The sequence below is a fragment of the Alosa alosa genome, chromosome 4 (genome assembly GCF_017589495.1).
Source record: "Alosa alosa isolate M-15738 ecotype Scorff River chromosome 4, AALO_Geno_1.1, whole genome shotgun sequence".
Lineage (NCBI taxonomy): Eukaryota > Metazoa > Chordata > Actinopteri > Clupeiformes > Clupeidae > Alosa > Alosa alosa.
In genome coordinates this window covers 21,597,139-21,616,121 of record NC_063192.1, presented here as the reverse complement: position 1 = coordinate 21,616,121, position 18,983 = coordinate 21,597,139, and the positions used below count along the sequence as shown (strand labels likewise).

Below are 18,983 nucleotides of genomic sequence, written 5' to 3'. Positions count from 1 at the left end.
CTGCGAAAGCGACGGCAGCGGGGGCGGCGCGCCGAAGACGAAATGTGGCTGGTGGACGGGGTGCGTGCCGGGGTGCGGCGTGTGCACGTGGGTGTGGGAGTGTGCGTGCGGGTGCGGGTGCGAGTGCGAGAGCGTCAAAGGGAGCTTGCCAGGGACCCCCACCGCCACCGCCAACGGCCCAGCCCCGCCGATGAGCCCCCCTCTGGCTGCCGAGAGTGCGGGAGGTGCCTGCGTGTGGAAAAGGGCAAACTGGGGGTGGTGCGAGAGTGGGGAGTGAGGAGAAAGTGGGGGAGGGGGGCAGCTGGCCGCCATGTTCGCAGTGACGTAGCGGCCCTGCAACACCAAAGCATGCTGGGACAGCGGCGGATACGGGCCGTGCGAGGAGGCGGGGTTGGAGAGGGGCCTGCGCGGCAGCGTGACCCGCTGCAGCGTGTGCGCGAGCGTGTGTGTGTGCTGTGCCTGGCCAGGCGAAGGCACCGTCTGCACGTGGTAGCGATGGTGGTGGTAGTACGGCGGTGGGGGCGGCTGCCCAACCACCACGTTGGCGTGGCAGTACTGCGCGTGCAGCGCCTGGATCTTGGAGGGACCCCCCCCATCCACTGGACACAGGGCCGTGGGCGACATGGGCGAGGCCGACAGCGGGGGACCTCCGGTAGAAGGCGGCTGCACCGGGGCCGGGTAGGGTGGCCCCGGGGGGATGATAGGCGGCACGGGGGGCACCTTGGCCCGCTTGCCCCCAAACAGGGAGCCCAGGAAAGACCCTGCGCCCGTCAGTCCAGTGCTGCTGCTGCTGCTGCTGCTGCCCCCCTCCGCCACCCCCCACCCCCACCGACGCCGACGCCATCGAGCAGGAGGGTAGCGCCGCCGCGCTGCTGTTGGAGACTAGCCCACCTCCAGTCACCCCCCCAGGCGTGTGTGCGAGCCCCGGCCCACCCCCCATCCCCATTACTCCGGGGCTCAGGATGGGGCGCTGCGGCCGGTAGTCGTCCAGGCCAAAGCTGCTGCTGGGGAGCACAGTGGCTACGGGGTAGCGCTGGTGAGGACGAGGGCTGCTAATGATGGAACCCTAAGAGAAAAGAGAGGGGGGGGGGGGGGAGGGAGGGAGAGAGAGAGAGAGGGAGCAATAGAGGAAGAGAGAGAGGGAGGGAGTGAGGGGTAGAGAGAGGGAGAGTGAGGGAGGGAGAGAGGGAGAGAAAGAGGGAGATAGAGAGAGAGAGGGAGGGAGGGAGGGAGGGAAGAAAAGAGAGAGAGGGAGGGAGAGAGAGAGGGAGGAAGGGAAAGAGAGAGGGAGAAAAAGGAAGGATGTGGATGAGGAGAGAGAGAAAGAAAGAGAGAACAAAACAGGATGAGGTCTCACAGTCAATGAGGGTGGGAGGTGAGGGTGAATGCAAAACATGAGGCAGAGTACACAAATGAAGAAATGGGAGTTGGTGTGGAGGGAAATACAGTAGACAGAAAACACAGAGAATAAGTATAAAGAGCAGAGCTCAAACAGGTGAAGTGAGAGGAGAGTGAAGAGCAATCAGTAGCAGCAGCACAGGCAAGAGACAAGAGAGAAATGGGCATCACAATGGGTTGTCAGGGATACAGAAAGATGGAGAGTTAGATGTGGAGAGGTATGATGTCAGGGTCCAGGGTGGATAGACAATAGTTTTGAGGGGAATAATAGAACAGAGGGAGTAAGTTATGATTAGAAGTGAAAATGAGAGTGAAGGATCATGGGAGAGCGTTGGAATGAAAAGGTGGCATTAAGAGAGGATTAGAAAGTCATCAGAAAGCGTGAGGATGAGAGAGGAAGAAGAGAGGTGTTTCAGGGGAAATAAAGAAACAAGAATATGCCAAACAAGGTGAAACGCCAATAAGATGGAGGTGAAATAATTAGGAGGAGGAGGAGAAGGAGGAAGAGAGGAGTTTGAAGAGAAAGGGGTGAGCGAGAGATTTCAGTGCAAAGGAATAAAGGGGAGAGACAGTAGTTTACAAACGGATGTAACAAGTTGTAAGGGTGGAGGTGGTGTAAGGTGGGTGTGGAGTTTTAGGGGAGGGAGGGGAGGGGTGTCGTAAGGGGGTGGGGGGAGGGGGGTGAGTTGTTTAGAGTGATTGTCAGGCTGTGTTTCAGTAACTCACTCACAAAAACAGCCCCATGTGAAATACAAACTACATGCATACGCGCACAACCACAAACATGCTAGAACTACAAATGATGCAACTCACTGACAATGCCAGTGATGCTCAAAGCTCAATGCTCCTCCCTGATTTATTAGAGGGCAGACACAGATTCAAACATGCATTCCACAACAGACATACAGTACATGTCCACACATGCATGCTGAGAGCATTCTGACCAAAGATTCTAGAGTGCTATGCTGTGCTCTGTTCTAAAATCTTTGATTCTGACCACCACACATGATGACGGCATGCAGAAGGGGACAAACTGTGCCGTTTATAAATCTACATTTTGACACCATTTAAAGCACCATGCAACATGACTCCATCTCCATGCATCAATGGGCTTTGGGTTTAAACACAGAACCAAACTGCTGCTGCCACTGGGAAGGAACTGGGCCAGACCCAGGCCAACTCAGACCAGGTCAGAGCCACACCCAGGCCAGGGGCAGCTGCAGCTATCTGGTTGTGCACTGACAATCATCTTCAGTCTGACAGACTTACTTCCATGGTACTGTCCAGAGAACCAACACTGTTTCGGCGACCACGCTTCCCTGTGCCCAACCAATCAGAGTCGGGTTAGGGCACAGCAAATGAGCAATTAACAATTAACAACTAATTAACTAATGATCATTAGACCACTGAGTGGTATAAACAAACACTCATTAGGTCACTGTAGGTTGACCCATTTTAAAGTCACATACCAAATACCCCTTTTACAAGTTCTACACGTTTTACAGGTTGAACATTCTCTTCAGCATTCTGAATTGACTTGACTTGACATAAGCATATGTTATTACTATTAGAATATTAGTAACTTCAAATGCTTCTTCTAAGATGACAAAAGCTATTCATCCATTCTGTTAAGCTTTATTAGCTGAATAGCTGAGCTATCCTATTATGGTGTTAAATACTCCAAATGTAAAGCACTTTGAGCTGCATTCTGTGTGTAAAAGGTGTTATACAAAGCTTATTATTATTATTAGTAGTAGTAGTAGTATTACCGGTATTTAAAACACATACATATTCTTTCCTTTTTTGAACATTAGCACTGAAGAGAAATACTACACCTGTATTTAATATGTCATCTGTGGATATAACACAATACAGGTGTGCTACCATCTGACACTGTGGCGGTGTGTGTGTGTGTGTGTGTGTGTGTGTGTGTGTGTGTGAAAGAGAAAGAGAAAGAAAAAAAGAAAAAGATCCATGCATAGGCTAATATATGTATGGGTACATCTAGCTATATAATAGACATTCTACTATGATTATGTACTTTTATTTTTTTTTCCAGCAGTATGTGCTTACTTGTGCTATTGATTAGCATTGTCAATGAGTGTGCACACGTATGTGTGTCTACTGTATGTTTCAGTATGTACATCCAGGTGAATTTTAGTGTGTGTTACTTATGTATATCTGTGTGTTGTATGTGCGTGCGTACATGAGTGTGTGTTTGTGTGTGTGTGTGTGTGTGTGTGTGTGTGTGTGCGTATGTAAGTGTCTATGAGTGTGTATGTGTGTCTGTGTGTCTATGAGTGTGTGTGTGTGTGTGTGTGTGTATGTGTTACCTGCGTCAGAGAGGTCCCTGAGGGACGAGCTGAGAGCGCTGCGTTTCAGGCCTTCAGACGGGGCGTAGGTGTCGTCCAGACTGGGCCTTCCCAGGGTGCCGTTCACCACGTCATTCTTCATCCCCCCACTGCCCATCCCCCCGACCACACCGCCCGTCAGCAGGCTGGGCCGCATCACGCCCTTCTGCTTCTCCAACTCCGCTACAGAGAGAAAGAGAGAGAGAGAGTGAGAGAAAGAGAGAGAGAGAGAGAGGAGAGGGGGCATAGATCGCATCAGAGAGTGAGTGGGAGGAAATAGATAGAGTGGGGGATGGTGGGAGAAAGAAAAAACAGGATGAAAAGAAGATGTTAAAACATGTAAACAGAAAGCCGTTCTCAGCAGTGATAGAGATTAAAAAAAAGAGGACACTGACTGTCATTCAACAGAGAATATCGTAAAAGCTTTCAGAAAGGTGAAAATGGGAATATCAGGTCACATTGTGAATGGTGTGCATTGAAATAGAGGAACTGAGTTTGAGCAGTGCTGGCTACTCAGCCGTTCCTCCCAGTGGCCACCAGGGAGAGCTACTCACACTCCACACGGTACTTCTCCATCTCCTGCACCTCGGCGATGCTCTCGCGCAGGTCGCTGATGAAGCGTGTGCGGTCCTGCTGACTCGGAGCCGCGAACACGATCAGCCCCTTCCTCTCTCCGCCTGGGATGGCCGACGTCAGTCTCACACCGTGAGGGTAGTCTGCATGGTGGAGAGAGAGAAAGAGAGGAGAAAGAGAGAGAGAGAGAGAAGAGGGAGAGAGAGAGAATATAATGTGAAAGTCATCATACAAGAAAGAGAGAAACAGAGTCCACAACATCCAATACAGATACAGATACAGATATAGATATACACATTTTTCATCATTAGTATTTTCATTGATGTTTGTTTAATATATCCAGGGTTCCCTTTTTTTCCTCAATGTGAAATTCAAGGACTTCAAGTCCAGGTCTTTAGCCCTCCAATGTAAGGACCCTTAGGCTTACACAACCTTATAAGATGCAGATCAAGGTCAAATTTTATCCATGTGGAACTAATTTAGTTTTGCTGATGTCCAAGCAGATGATACAGGACACATTGCTTAAGTGTTATTTTATTGATAATGATAATTTTGTCTTGTTTACACCATTTAAGCCATGTAATAGGGGAAGCCATATGATGGGCCCTTGAGAAGGAACCCCTACACTCTGTGGTGCTAGACAGTTTAATGTTTGGAGGCAAGAAAGAAGAGTTTCAAGGGGGTTGGGGGGTTTCTCCTCCGAGACAATTGTGAAAATTGCAGTGGCTAAATTGACTCCTGTGAGGACTGAGACACGTGATGAGGAGGTACTGCTGAGCTGAATAAGAACCACCTCATTCTGAATGAGATTAAAGGTGCTCTAAGCGATGCTGGGTAACGTCACTTCTGTTGACGTTCAAACAAAACAGAAAGCAAGCTTGCTACTTCCTCCCCCTCCCTCCAGTGGAATTGAAACTCTCTGATTTGCTGGAACAGTTTGTTATGTTTTTATGAGCAAGGTTTGCTTGCAAGTTGTTTTGTGGCCGTTTTTGGAACCTGGGTTGTCCACAGAGATCACGTTTTTTTTACAGTGTATTCAGGACACAGGCAGCTAGTGGATGGTGAGGTGATGTTTTAGCCTAAAAAATGTATGACATCGCTTAGAGCACCTTTAAAGCAACACCAAAGAGTTTTTTGTACCTTAAAATATTGTTTCCAAAATCTTTTCAGTGGTTCATCAACTCGTAACAGGGTGAACGGCATTTCTGCATTCTCTTCGCGACCCTCTATCGGCTATAACCGCACTATGCAAGTTTGCCAGATCAGGTAGCGGATCTGTAGTTGTAGATGTCGCAATACATCATACTTTCATAAAATCATGCAACCTACTCTACCTTGTCTGTAGACCTCGTTATTTCCAAAGCCAGTGCATGATAAACAAATAGCGTGCGTGCGACAGGAAAAGTGCTTTGGTGTTGCTTTAATATTGATTTTTCATCATCACTAGGATTTGTATAAGCAAATGACACCATGGCTTGGTGGATCAGGACACAGGTGAATACTGTGTAAACCTAATGAAGCATTAATGTTTTCATTGGCAAATTGAACACATATAAGAGAGGGTGAGAGTGGTGAAGGCAAAGGCCGGATAGGATAGAGGAGAGGCCTTACAGGAGTTCTGGAACATGTGGACTTGCATCTCCACCAATGGGAAGGACTGTCTGAAGCTGTATGTCACCGAGGTCTTCTTCTTCTGGAAGATCTTCGTGACCTGAGGGAGTGGAAAAAAGATTAGAGTCAATGAAAATCCCAAATTCATGCACATTAAAACTGTTTTGTCCAAAGCAACTTACAGAATATGAACATTATATATTCAAAATAAACAGTAAACAGTTTGAAAAAGTTATATATGTCATAGGTCATATTTATATGTTATCTCTTGGTCCCAGGACTGTGAAATAAACTAGCATTGGCTACTCCCTAGAGCTGTGGCCGTGACAGAGGAACTGTAGTGACCGTGGTGACTCCTCCAAGGTTGCCATAGCGACTCCATAATCTACACAGCTGAAGTGAATTTTTCAAAAAGAACAATTTCAATATTGTTTTTCTTTTAGTTGAAAAGTTTTTTTAACTATAATTATAAACTAGAATGAATTTACTGTAACTACAAGCAGAATTTTTTTTATCCATTTGACCAACACTGTGTTATTACACAGAGCTGTGTGTGTTAATCAAGAATGTTAGTGAAGTAAGGTCCCTCCAAAGCCCCGTTCAAATGGCAAGACATTAGCAACCAGAGCCCACAGAATGTTAATGCAATTCAGCGATCACAGGCAAAAAACAGTTGACGACGAAAAAATGATTTAAACTTTTGAGTCGACAAGTGCCGGGCAAATTGCAGAGAGTGTGTGAGAAGATTAAGAGTCTTACCACCAGCAGGTCGTTGAAGAGGAAGACCTCTCTCTGATGAACTCCTGTTCTCTGGGGTCGGTTTGTGTCAGGAACTTCATACAGCTGACAGCAACACACCAGCCTACGATGGGGCAGAGACAGCACCTACACACACACACACACACACACACACACACACACACACACACATAGATACACATCACTTCACTACTGAAGCCAGAGTGCTCCTGAAGTCAGAATCTAAAGTGTCTCCATGAGGTTGCAGTATAAAGTTGTTGTGATGGACTCACTGGCTTCTTGCCGACCACCACTCTCTCCACCGCCTGGACTTGGGACACGTGGTCGTCATTGGTCCTCAGCTCCCACTTCTGAATGCGCTGGTAGATCCCCACCAGGAGATCCCTGGGGATGTCCTGCCCATTATCCACACCTTCAGGCACAGGAGAGAGGAGAGGAAGAGAAGAGAAGAGAAGAGAAAGATATGAGAGAAGAAAAGAGAAGAAAAGAGAAGGATAGAAGAGAAGGGAGAGGAGGAGAAGAGAGGACAGGAAAGGAATAGAGGAAAGGGAAAGATGAAGGTGGTCTAGGTCATTTCATTTTGACATGTCAAATTGTTCATCATAGGTTTACTTATATCACCATCATTTCATACCACTTTATACAAATAAGAATCTTCTCTGTAGCCTGGGTGAACCCAGATGGACCTGTTAACAAATTTGCTCTGCAGGTCCGTCTGGAAAGGATTCCATTAATTTCACTGCTCGTTACCCCTCTGGAAGTCATAAGTCAATGAAGGCTTCATAGACCCACTCTCTATCTCAAATGAGATTTGAGAAACGTTCTGGTGTCAAGCAGGCTAGAGAATTGGATCAACACTGTTCAACACAAGTTCATTCCCCCAACTGTACCACCAATCAACACAGGAGGGCGCTGCTTCACCACCGATTGCAGCTAGTCAGGAAACGTGGGCATAGTGTTCAGCATCTCACCTCGGAGGTTTTTGATGAAGTCGTCCAGCTTCATCTTCCTCTCTGGTTTGATGTTGGGGCTGTACATGTCCGTGTTGAGGAGGATGATGGCAAACGCCAGGATGAAGATCGTGTCTGGGTTCCGAAACTGACGCACCAGGGCTGGGTTACACACACAGTACCGTTGACTGTAAGACAAGAAAGAAAGTAGAGCAGTTGCAATGTGTGTGTGTGTATAATAATAATAATGGCTTAAATGTATATAGAGCCTTTCAGGATACCCAAGGTTGCTTAACAAACAAAAGGGAGGGGTAGGGAATGGGGGGTCAGAGGCCAAACGCCTCATGCCTCAGAGAACAGGTGTGCTTTTAGGAGTCTTCCTCAGAGAACAGGTGTGCTTTTAGGAGTTTTCCTCAGAGAACAGGTGTGGTTTTAGGAGTTTTCCTCTGAGAACAGGTGTGCTTTTAGGAGCTTTCCTTAGAGAACAGGTGTGGTTTTAGGAGTTTTCCTCTGAGAACAGGTGTACTTTTAGGAGTTTTCCTCTGAGAACAGGTGTACTTTTAGGAGCTTTCTGAACACGCCTAGGGAGGAGGCCTAGCATGTCGTTCCATAATCATTTCTCAGTAACAGGTGTGCTTTTAGGAGTTTTCCTCTGAGAACAGGTGTACTTTTAGGAGTTTTCCTCTGAGAACAGGTGTGCTTTTAGGAGTTTTCCTCAGAGAACAGGTGTGGTTTAGGAGTTTTCCTCTGAGAACAGGTGTGCTTTTAGGAGTTTTCCTCTGAGAACAGGTGTACTTTTAGGAGTTTTCCTCTGAGAACAGGTGTGCTTTTAGGAGTTTTCCTCTGAGAACAGGTGTACTTTTAGGAGTTTTCCTCAGAGAACAGGTGTGGTTTAGGGTTTTCCTCTGAGAACAGGTGTGCTTTTAGGAGCTTTCCTTAGAGAACAGGTGTGGTTTTAGGAGTTTTCCTCTGAGAACAGGTGTACTTTTAGGAGTTTTCCTCTGAGAACAGGTGTACTTTTAGGAGTTTTCCTCTGAGAACAGGTGTACTTTTAGGAGTTTTCCTCTGAGAACAGGTGTACTTTTAGGAGTTTTCCTCAGAGAACAGGTGTGGTTTAGGAGTTTTCCTCAGAGAACAGGTGTGGTTTAGGAGTTTTCCTCTGAGAACAGGTGTACTTTTAGGAGTTTTCCTCAGAGAACAGGTGTGGTTTAGGAGTTTTCCTCAGAGAACAGGTGTGCTTTTAGGAGTTTTCCTCTGAGAACAGGTGTGCTTTTAGGAGTTTTCCTCAGAGAACAGGTGTGGTTTAGGGTTTTCCTCTGAGAACAGGTGTGCTTTTAGGAGTTTTCCTCAGAGAACAGGTGTGGTTTAGGAGTTTTCCTCAGAGAACAGGTGTGCTTTTAGGAGTTTTCCTCAGAGAACAGGTGTGCTTTTAGGAGTTTTCCTCTGAGAACAGGTGTACTTTTAGGAGTTTTCCTCAGAGAACAGGTGTGGTTTAGGAGTTTTCCTCTGAGAACAGGTGTACTTTTAGGAGTTTTCCTCTGAGAACAGGTGTACTTTTAGGAGTTTTCCTCTGAGAACAGGTGTACTTTTAGGAGTTTTCCTCAGAGAACAGGTGTGGTTTAGGGTTTTCCTCTGAGAACAGGTGTACTTTTAGGAGTTTTCCTCTGAGAACAGGTGTGCTTTTAGGAGTTTTCCTCAGAGAACAGGTGTGCTTTTAGGAGTTTTCCTCTGAGAACAGGTGTGCTTTTAGGAGTTTTCCTCTGAGAACAGGTGTGCTTTTAGGAGTTTTCCTCTGAGAACAGGTGTGCTTTTAGGAGCTTTCCTTAGAGAACAGGTGTGGTTTTAGGAGTTTTCCTCTGAGAACAGGTGTACTTTTAGGAGTTTTCCTCTGAGAACAGGTGTACTTTTAGACTTCTGAACCGCCCTGAGGAGGAGGCCTAGCATGTTGTAATGGGCAGAGAAGCCCGAGTCTTAGTTTTTAGTTCATAAGTAATCATTTCACAGTAACATACACCAGGAGTGCAAAACAGAAAGCATTTCAAACTCAAATTAATTTCCAGTATACAGTTGTGCCCGCCAACCCATGCTAAAGTTGACTAAAAAAGATTAATATCTTTTTGGAATTGATCTTAATGGCTTAATGCCTTAATTGTGAATTTGTGAATAAATAATGTATCGTAAATAAATAAATGTTCTTCCTTAAAATACAGGGGGCATAAGTACCGGTATACACACCCCTATGTTAAATTCCCATAGAGGCAGGCAGATTTTTATTTATAAAGTTCCCTTGGTCTTTGGAATTAAAATAGCCCTACATCCTCACATACCCTTCACCATACCTAGAGATTGACATGGTTTTATTTCAGTTAGCCTAATAGCTAGTTTGATTTGCATTGAGAGATGATCTTATGGAAAGTACCTCATACCAATCTCTAGATTGGCATGGTTTTATTTCAGTTAGCCTAATAGCTAGTTTGATTTGCATTGAGAGATGATCTTATGGAAAGTACCCCATGCCAATCTCTAGGTATGTTGAAGGGTATGTGATAATGTGGGGCTATTTTAATTCAAAGGCCAGGAAATTTATCGGAGCATAGAAATATCCTGGATCCATGAAATAACTGGCCTTTAAATAAAATATGCATGCCTCTATAAGAATTTAACATACATGTAGGGGTGTGTATACTTATGCCCCTGTATTTTAAAGGGAAGAACATTTGTTATTTTATCACATTATTCATTCTAAAGAAAATTGGCTCCTTAAAAGGTTGGATTTTCCTCATTTCCTCCTATGGCATTAAGATCCATTTCCAAAGATGATTTTGTATTCTCTTTTTTAGTCAACTTTATGGGTGTGTAAACTTATGAGTACAACTGTATTTGTCAGACGTACCTAACCAAAGCACCAAGGCTTACAGTACAGTCTATATTTCCCCATCAGTGTGTGGGTGCTTTCCGAGTATCAAACCCATGATTTTGTTATAGTTGCACTTTGCTTCTACCAGGGCAATTACAGAGGCGTAATATCAACTAAACATATCACAGTTGGCTGGATTTGGGGTCAGCCATTGGCCTACTGGTTAGTGCTTCCGGACTTGTAACGGGGGTTGCAGTTCGAACCCGACCAGTATGCCAAACCGGCTGAAAGTACGCAGGCAAGGCACCTAACCCCTCACTGCTTGGCGCTGTTGTTGCAGGCAGCTCACTGCGCCCGGATTAGTGTGTGCTTCACCTCACTGTGTGCTGAATGTGTTTCACTAATTCACGGATTGGGATAAATGCAGAGACCAAATCAAAAGAGTATACTTATACTTATATCAATGCTCCTCTTTTGGATGTTGCTTACGGTAACTTACCAAGGTCACGAAGCCACAAATATCAACACAATATCAACAAGCAATAGAAACAATCTCATCTGAGCATGTGCACACACACACACACATGTACCTGAATGCCTCGATAAGTCTCTCCACTTTCTGGGCTTCTCCTTGCACTCTGATCTGAGCCTGGAACTTTCTCAAGGCGTCGTCTAGGTCCATACCAGAGAAGTCCATTTCATCCACCACACAGCTAACGCGCACACACACACACACACACACACACACACACACACACACAGATCACAGTTATTTATCTCTTTCATTTAATTTAGTTTAATACACAAAGAAATTAAGTCTAAGGGTGCTTTTAATGAACATTCATTTAACTTGGACAAGCGCTCAAGACATTTCCTGTAATTCCAGTAATCATCTATTTCATCTTCTGCATCAAGTGTCTTTCTTGTTCTACTACATCCTGTCATGTTTCACAGATGTGGCGCTAAAACTTCATTTGTGAGGACTATAATATTTGTGTTTTAATAATCCTTGTCATGTGAGGACTAGTCAAGACTCTACATCATATATCATAGAGGCTTAGTGTGATTGCTTTAGGAAACAACAAAACTGACAACTTCTCGCACATTGGGCTGGTTTCACGTACATAGATTAAGGCTAGTCCTAAATTAAAAGCTTTATTCTTTCAAAGGTGATCTTCATTGAAGGTCCAGGACTAGGCTTAATTCTGTGTATGCCACTGACTGTTAAAGGTGCAGTCAGCGATCATACGTGATTTCAAGCCCAACATTTCTTTGTCACATTCAGCAATCATCTCCTCATGACCACTAGGTGGCCATTCCATGAGTACACTGTAAAAAAATAAAAAAAAATAAACGGTAGGCAGGCAGCCCAGGTTCAGACAAACAAAGTGGGTCCCCCAAACAAAAATGAAACATTGTGTGGAGCTTCTCTAGGAATACCGAAGGTAGGGGTGAGCTACCTCGCTGGCGTGTTTCGTTTGTCCTTGGTTAAAATATAACGCACGTTGTTTTGGACAAAAGCGTCTGCTTATGCATAAATAGTAACACAAACTCTCAATGGTGTTTTAAGCCCCCATTGTCGACTTCAAGGCAGTGCTGTGATCGTCGACTTCAAGGCACCTAACCCTAACCTTAACCCTAACCTTTGCCTAACCCTAGTGCCTTCCATGCAGCGCTGCCTCGAAGATGACGTTGGGGGCTTAAAAAACCAAACCCCCAAACAAACGCAACTTCCTTCACAATAGCTGACTGGACCTTTACAGTAATTGTCACAACTGTTAGTGCCACCGCTAGTACTACCCCATCTGTTCCGTCCCCTAGTGCACTCACTCCAGCACGTCCTTGTTGAACTGTTTCTGCCGGTTGCCCAGAAACTCCCCGATCATCTGCCGGCTCAGGCCCTTCCTCTCCAGGATGAAGCGGGCAATGCCCACCGGCGTGTCCGACACGAAGCCCCGCTCGATCAAGTACTGGATGCCCTTCTCTGGCTTCCTGCAGGGAGGAAGAGACGAGGGAATGTATTGGCCATCCGCATCAGTATCATTATATCGTTACCACCATTATCATTATCATTATCCTAATCAACGCCAATCAACATCATCAATACCACAATATTGTCATGAATATCACTATCATCATCACCATCGTAATCATCATCATCATCACCATTATCCTTGTTCTTTTATTCCTAACATCATCACCGTCGTTATCAAAGACGCTGACATTTATTTCAATAGGAATGGTGTGGTATAATTTTTATATAGGTTTCTCATTTAATGAAATGTTTAGTTTAACCAGGCATATTTGCTATGAGAATATGGTTCCCTTTGTTTATCTGTGTCCCTGAAGCCTGTGGAAGTCTGTGGAAATTTCAAGAGACTGAGAAGACTGTAGGGTGTCTGATTTTCCTCACTCCAGGGACACAAACATTGCCTAGGTCAAGAGAAGGTTAAGGGGTTTTGTAACATCCTTATCTCTGTTAATACTAACTGGTTGGATGGATCATTGTTGGGGGAGGCATCGCCTGATTTCTGTGTGAGTGTGTTAAGTGTATAAGAACTGACCTCAGCCACAGAGGTGGTGGCTTGTTCCTTGACATTTACTGTAGGTAACATGTTCCTGGTACCGTGAATAATGCTGCATTATCTTTATCTGCTATTCTTACAACTCTGTTGTCATTTGTCAACAATGTTGAACATCTGGGTGGAACAACAGAATGAAAAGACTTCACAAACCATCAAGACAGAGCATAACTGTCAAACATATTTTAACAAATTTGAATGACAACAGGACTGAGTGGAGTGTCTACCTGCGCCTACACATCCTACAATATATAGATTCCCCGTTAATTCAGATCCACATCCTACAGTATATAGATTCCCCTTTAATTAGATCTTTACCTTGTGTGACCGTTGTGCTCTCTCTGTTAACCACAGACCCTTTCCACACACCCTCTCATTTCCTCTTGTGTGCGGAATACATTGACACATCCTGCCACAGGTCACCACAATATGCATAGTATGCTGACATCTGTTGGGTGGCAGGTGTTCTGGCGTTTGCATATTCTGTTTACTGCATTTCAGAGTGAACTCAAGAAAACAATGTGCCTTGAAGAAAAAAGGTATTTGTCTATGTTTTACACTGTTCTGGCTTTTATTACAGTTTTTCACAATTGCTAAAACACATTTTTTTTTTATTATTTTTTTGTTTATTATTATTTATTTTTTTATGATGGTACTTTTTATGATGGTACTCTGCCTTCTAGGGGTGTTAGAAAATATTGAATATTGCAATATTGTATTCGGCAATACTGTATTGATTTTCAAAAACATAATATCAATATATATTTTTTAATAGTTATATAATGCTTTAGACAAACAATTCAGTACACTGTACAGTAAAGTTCTACCTATGTCAATATTGACATAGGTAGAACTTTACTGTACAGTGTACTGAATTGTTTGTCTAAAGCATTATGTGTATGATGCGTCTTCTTTCTAATATCAGTTTTTCTAAAATTGGCCTTATAAAATTGCAATATATCGCCTTTCGCACAGTATTGAAATATATTCTAATATATTGAATCGTAACCCATGTTTCGTGATATGTATCGTATCGTTAGATTCTTGCCAATACACATCCCTACTGCCTTCTCTAATCATTACAATACTGAGGTTTTACTTATCTACCTGTAAATATCAAAAGCTTGTTTAATTACTCTATTCTTCTAAACTGTTTGCCCTTGTACTTGTCTAACTGTAAATATCAAAAGCTTATTTAATTACTCTCTCTTTCTAAACTGTTTGCCCCTTCCTCTCTGTGTCTCTTACTTGTTGAAGAGGTTGAGGCCGATGCGGTACTGCCTCCTCTGCACCACGTCGTTGTTGAAGCTGAGGGCGTGAGTCCCAGCCAGGGCTGGCTCTCCGCTGGTAGGTCTAACTTGCCCAGCCGGGGCATCGGGCTCCCCTCCAGGCTGTCCCTGACCCGGCCAGCCCGAGCTGCAGTTGATGGTCTCATTGGAGTTGGTGGTGGAGTTGAGCGAGTCATTGTCGCCGTCCGAGCAGCAGGGCTGCTCCAGGCTGCCGGGGGCGTGTGGGGCGGACGAGGAGGAGGACAGCGGGGTGGTGGGGGGCTGCTGTGGAGACGAGGACGACGAGGGCGTGTCGGGGTAGTGGTGGTGGTGGTGGTGGTGATGGTGGTGGTGGTGGTGCGCCAAGTGGGGCGGGATCTGGGTGGGGAGCGGGCGGGAGGCGGGGCGCGTCTGGCCCTGGGCCGTGGCGCAGGGCACCATCACTGACCGGGCGCCGGCGGGGCTGGTGGCGTTGTGCTTGAGCGCCCCCTGTGGCGGATCCTGGTCGTACACCAGCTGGCGCCCAAGAGAGCCGCGGTCGGAGCGGTCGCTCATGTCCACTGAGCTGTCGCTGGGCGGCTCAATGGTCAGCACGGGCAGGTGGGGCCCGCGGAGCCGGTAATCGCGGCACTCCGTGCACGGCGTGCTTCGTCGGCTGTTGCTGCTGCCCCCACCCTCTGTGTCCCGGCTGTCCTCGCGGCCCCCGCCCATGCCCCCCATGCCCCAGAACTCTGTGTCGGTGCTGCTGGGCGCCCGGTCCAGCGAGAGTGGCGACGAGGGCATGCCGTCGTCCATGTAGAGCGTGACGTCGCTGTAGGAGGTGGCCGTGCTGTCCTCGTGCATGCTCAGGCCGCCGCCGCCACTACGCTCGCGGTTGCCGAGGCCACGGCGAGACGAGGGTGAGGGCGATGCCGACGGGTGGCTGCTGTTGCTCCACACACACTCGCCGTAGTCCTCGGCCGTGCTGCTGCCGCCCCCAACCTCCCCGCTGCCATCCTGCGAGTCGTCTCGGCCGGCTCGGCACGTCAGCGCGTCGTCTATGGAGTCGGCCAGAGACTTCACCTGAACAGCAGAGGGGGGAGGGACAAGGAGGAGTTCTGGATTTGAATGTCAATCTATAGGCCCCATATTCTGAATGCCAATATTAGTACTAAGTATAGGATTTCATACTGAAAACTGTAGATACCTGTATATAGAGACAGACAGGCAAATTGGTCTCATTCTACAACACCATACATCTAAAACAGCTAATAGCTGTTGGCGTCATTATCCCCCATACAGCAGGAGAGGGGGGTGCACACGATCACTGTCACTATATCACTTTGTCATTATGGCCCAATCACTTCCACTTCATCACCATCCATCTTTCACTCTATCAATCTTTAACCATCTCTCCACTTTCCCTTGAACCTTCTTCTCCTTTGCCAGTCTTTCTCTAAGTGCAATGGTAGTGCACTAAATGGTTTAATCTTTTACTTTATACGAAGATTTTGCATAATCTGGCATTTCCTTCTCACCATCTGGATCTGGGTGTAAATCTGAATGGCAGTATTAGTTTTAAATGTAGACTTTAATACCGAAAAACGTGGATACCTATAAAGTAGACAGACAGACAGACAGACAGACAAATGGACAAATTGTGCTTATTCTACACCATCCATCTAAAACAGCTGTTGTAATTAAAAATGCTTCGTTAAGTTTGTCCAGATGGGAGAGAACAACACCAGGCAGCTGAGCTGTCATATAACGCTGAGTTACCACTATCCACATAATGATGATCTATCCCTATAGAAACACAAGACCATATTGATTCAGTCAGTTAAATGATGGCATATACACCATATGATATCACATACTGCATCATTTCAAAAAGACTTAAGCCTATAAACTAGTACCCAAAGTAGTGGGTAGTTTGACCCATTCATCAATTGGGGTCAGTTTGACACTCAACTGGGTCAAGTTACGGTTATTACCTCTCTTAAATGAGTTCAGTATGAAACATAATCAGTCTCTATACATTCCTCTCTCTTCCTATATTTCTAAACTTCTCAAGCCCAGCTAAGTGAGAGGAAACATAAAAAGACGAGTATATATATATATCCCTTCTGACTCAGCCGCTGTGTGCCTCTGACCTGTTTAGAGAAGGAGTCCTCCGGGTGTGTGCTTGTGCAGAGGAGATAGTACTGCGTCTCCCTATATGCTCATGGCCATATCTCTAAGACACAGCTAAGGAAGAGACCTGAGGAGATACAGTATCAGTATCCCCCCGCCCCACCCGCCTGACACTGTCCTGCCGTGCATCTGACCAGTTTGAGTACATCAGGGCTTCAAGTAAGTTCATGTAATTATCTTTTGAAATGATCTTTTTAAATCTGAAACAACCCTGCGCATGACTGATTTCTGTCTGCGAACTTGAAGCCCTGGTCCGAGCAGCACAACTTAAAGATCAGAATGTAAAATACCACAGGATAACGTCAGTGTGAGTGTGCTTCGCTAAATGTACCCAGTGTTAATGTCACTAAACTTAGTATGTCTGCCCTGGTATATATATCCCTCCTAACAAACTGTACTGCGCCTCTGACCAGTCCAATTTTCCATCCCTCCTGACATGAGTATATATTCCTGCTGGCTCTGTCGCTCTGCGCCCCTCACCTGTTTGGAGAAGGAGTCCTCCAGGTGTGTGTAGTCCCCTGCGGAGCGGCGGCAGGCAGACTGGGCTCCAGCTCGGGGGTGCCCATGCCCTGGGTACCGTAGGGCGTCTCCGTGGGCGGCGTCTGCGAGGGCAGCGACGGCGGGCGCTCGTCGAACGAGTACTGCAGCCGCATGTTGGAGAGGATGATGCGGCGCGTCATGCGGCTCTCGGAGGCGGAGCTGCGCAGGCGCTCAAAGTTCTTGTTCATGCGGTACTGGCGGAACGCCGTCTGGATGGTGCGCGCCGCACGCCGACTCAAGAAGTAGCCCCCATACTTCCTCTCCAGCATCTCCACCTGAGGAGGGAGGGGAGGACAGAGAGCAGAGAGAGGAGGAGAGTAGGAGAGAAAGAGAGAGAGAGAGAGAGAAAGAGAGAGTGAGGACAGGGAGGGAGGGAGTGGGAGAGAGAGAGAAGGAGAGAGAGAGGGGGTAGGAAAAGCAGAGAGAGAGAGAGGACAGGGAGAGAGGGAAGAGAAAGAGAGAGTAGGAGAAGTGGAGAGAGAGGGGGGTACGGACGGATACAGGGAGGGGCAAGGAGAAAGCCAAAGTGAAGCATTGGAGGATGAGAGAAAGAGAGAGAGAGAGAGGGGGGAAGGACAGGGTGGAGCGCACACAGATAAAGGGGGAGGGAATGACAGAGGGAAGGAGGTAGACAGAGAGAGGGAGAAAGAAAAGAAAAGTGAAAGAAAGGGACAGAGAAAGGAGGAGGAGGAGAAGGGTGATGGAATGAGAGGAAAGAGAGAGAGAGGAAGAACAAGAAGGGAGAGAAAGAAGAGACAGAATGAAAAGACAAAAGAGGACAAGGAGAGGCAGAGAGAGAACAAAAGGCAGAGTAAAAGATAAAGAGAGCGAGAGAAAGAGAAAAGGAGGAAAAGAGAGATAGTGGGAGAGATGGAGGGAAGGGGGGAATTTTCAAGTTAATGCACACTGGCACAGTGACACTCTGGCATGAACCCGTGACGGGCACAACCGATCTCCAATTTACATGTCAGCAAATTTAGCTAAAATAAACGACTATCAAACCCGACAGAGTTCAGACAGAGTGACTGAGAGTGTTTTTGACACAAGTCTCTCCTACAAAAAGGCCACGAGATGACACCGAGGTCTCGCTCTGTTCATCACGCTCACGTCACATCCACTCATTCATACCATTAACTCTCAACCCGAGCACCTAACATGCAGCAGACCTGGACGCCTGCCAGACCGCGGATGGCTGTTGGATAACCATACACACACGGAAATAAACAGACACACACCGCACATGCAAACATGTATGCACCATAGGGTATGCACACAAAACACACACACACACACACACACACACATTTTAACCATTCATTTATGCTGTAGAATGCCTCTCGTACCTTCTTATCCTGTAGGTCGGTGGAGAGTTCATAGCTGTCGGATAGCGCTTTGCATTTCTTATTGTCCTCCTCCTCCTGCTTGCGCAGGGCCAAGCTGGCGGGCTGGTGACGCGTACGCTGGGCCCAGGCGGCTCGCCGGGCTGGGGGGAGCCACACACGGCCCCCGGGGGACAGGGCCGGGGCCAGAGAGGCTGCTGCTGCTGTCGTTGCCGGGCCACCGGGGCCTCTGCACCAAGAGGTAGGGAGGGGGGGGGCCGGGCTGAGGGCCGTCTGCAAAGGTGCCTGAGTGCTCTGTGTTCCGGGACTCGACCTCGACACTAGGGGGGGAGAGAGAAGTAACAACGTGAGATAACAGGAGAGAGGAAGAGAGAGAGAGAGAGAGAGAGAGAGAGAGAGAGAGGGAGAAGTAAGAACATGAGATAACAGGAGAGAGAGAGGGAGAGAGAGAGAGAGAGAGCAAAAGAAAGCAGATTGTAAAGATTGTAAAGTAAAGTGCTGGTTGACAGCTTCTGCAAGGCTTTCTGACTGTGAGTGTCCAGAGAGTTTTTTTAGGGTCTGGGCAAACTAATGTTGCATAGC

General features: G+C 46.7%; 1 protein-coding gene across 1 annotated transcript; it reads right to left on the bottom strand.

Annotated features, from left to right (window-relative positions):
• Positions 1–674: 674 nt before the first annotated feature.
• Positions 675–18,507, bottom strand: LOC125293161 (IQ motif and SEC7 domain-containing protein 2-like). Its single transcript, XM_048240886.1, is given in 14 exon segments — positions 675–1,052; positions 2,668–2,717; positions 3,732–3,932; positions 4,304–4,465; positions 5,934–6,033; positions 6,693–6,818; positions 6,965–7,104; positions 7,664–7,830; positions 11,090–11,212; positions 12,330–12,491; positions 14,330–15,411; positions 17,002–17,046; positions 17,049–17,336; positions 18,405–18,507. Coding segments are annotated over 13 exon segments (2,922 nt in total). The 5' UTR covers positions 17,331–17,336; positions 18,405–18,507; the 3' UTR covers positions 675–770.
• Between the last annotated feature and the right edge of the window lie 476 nt (positions 18,508–18,983).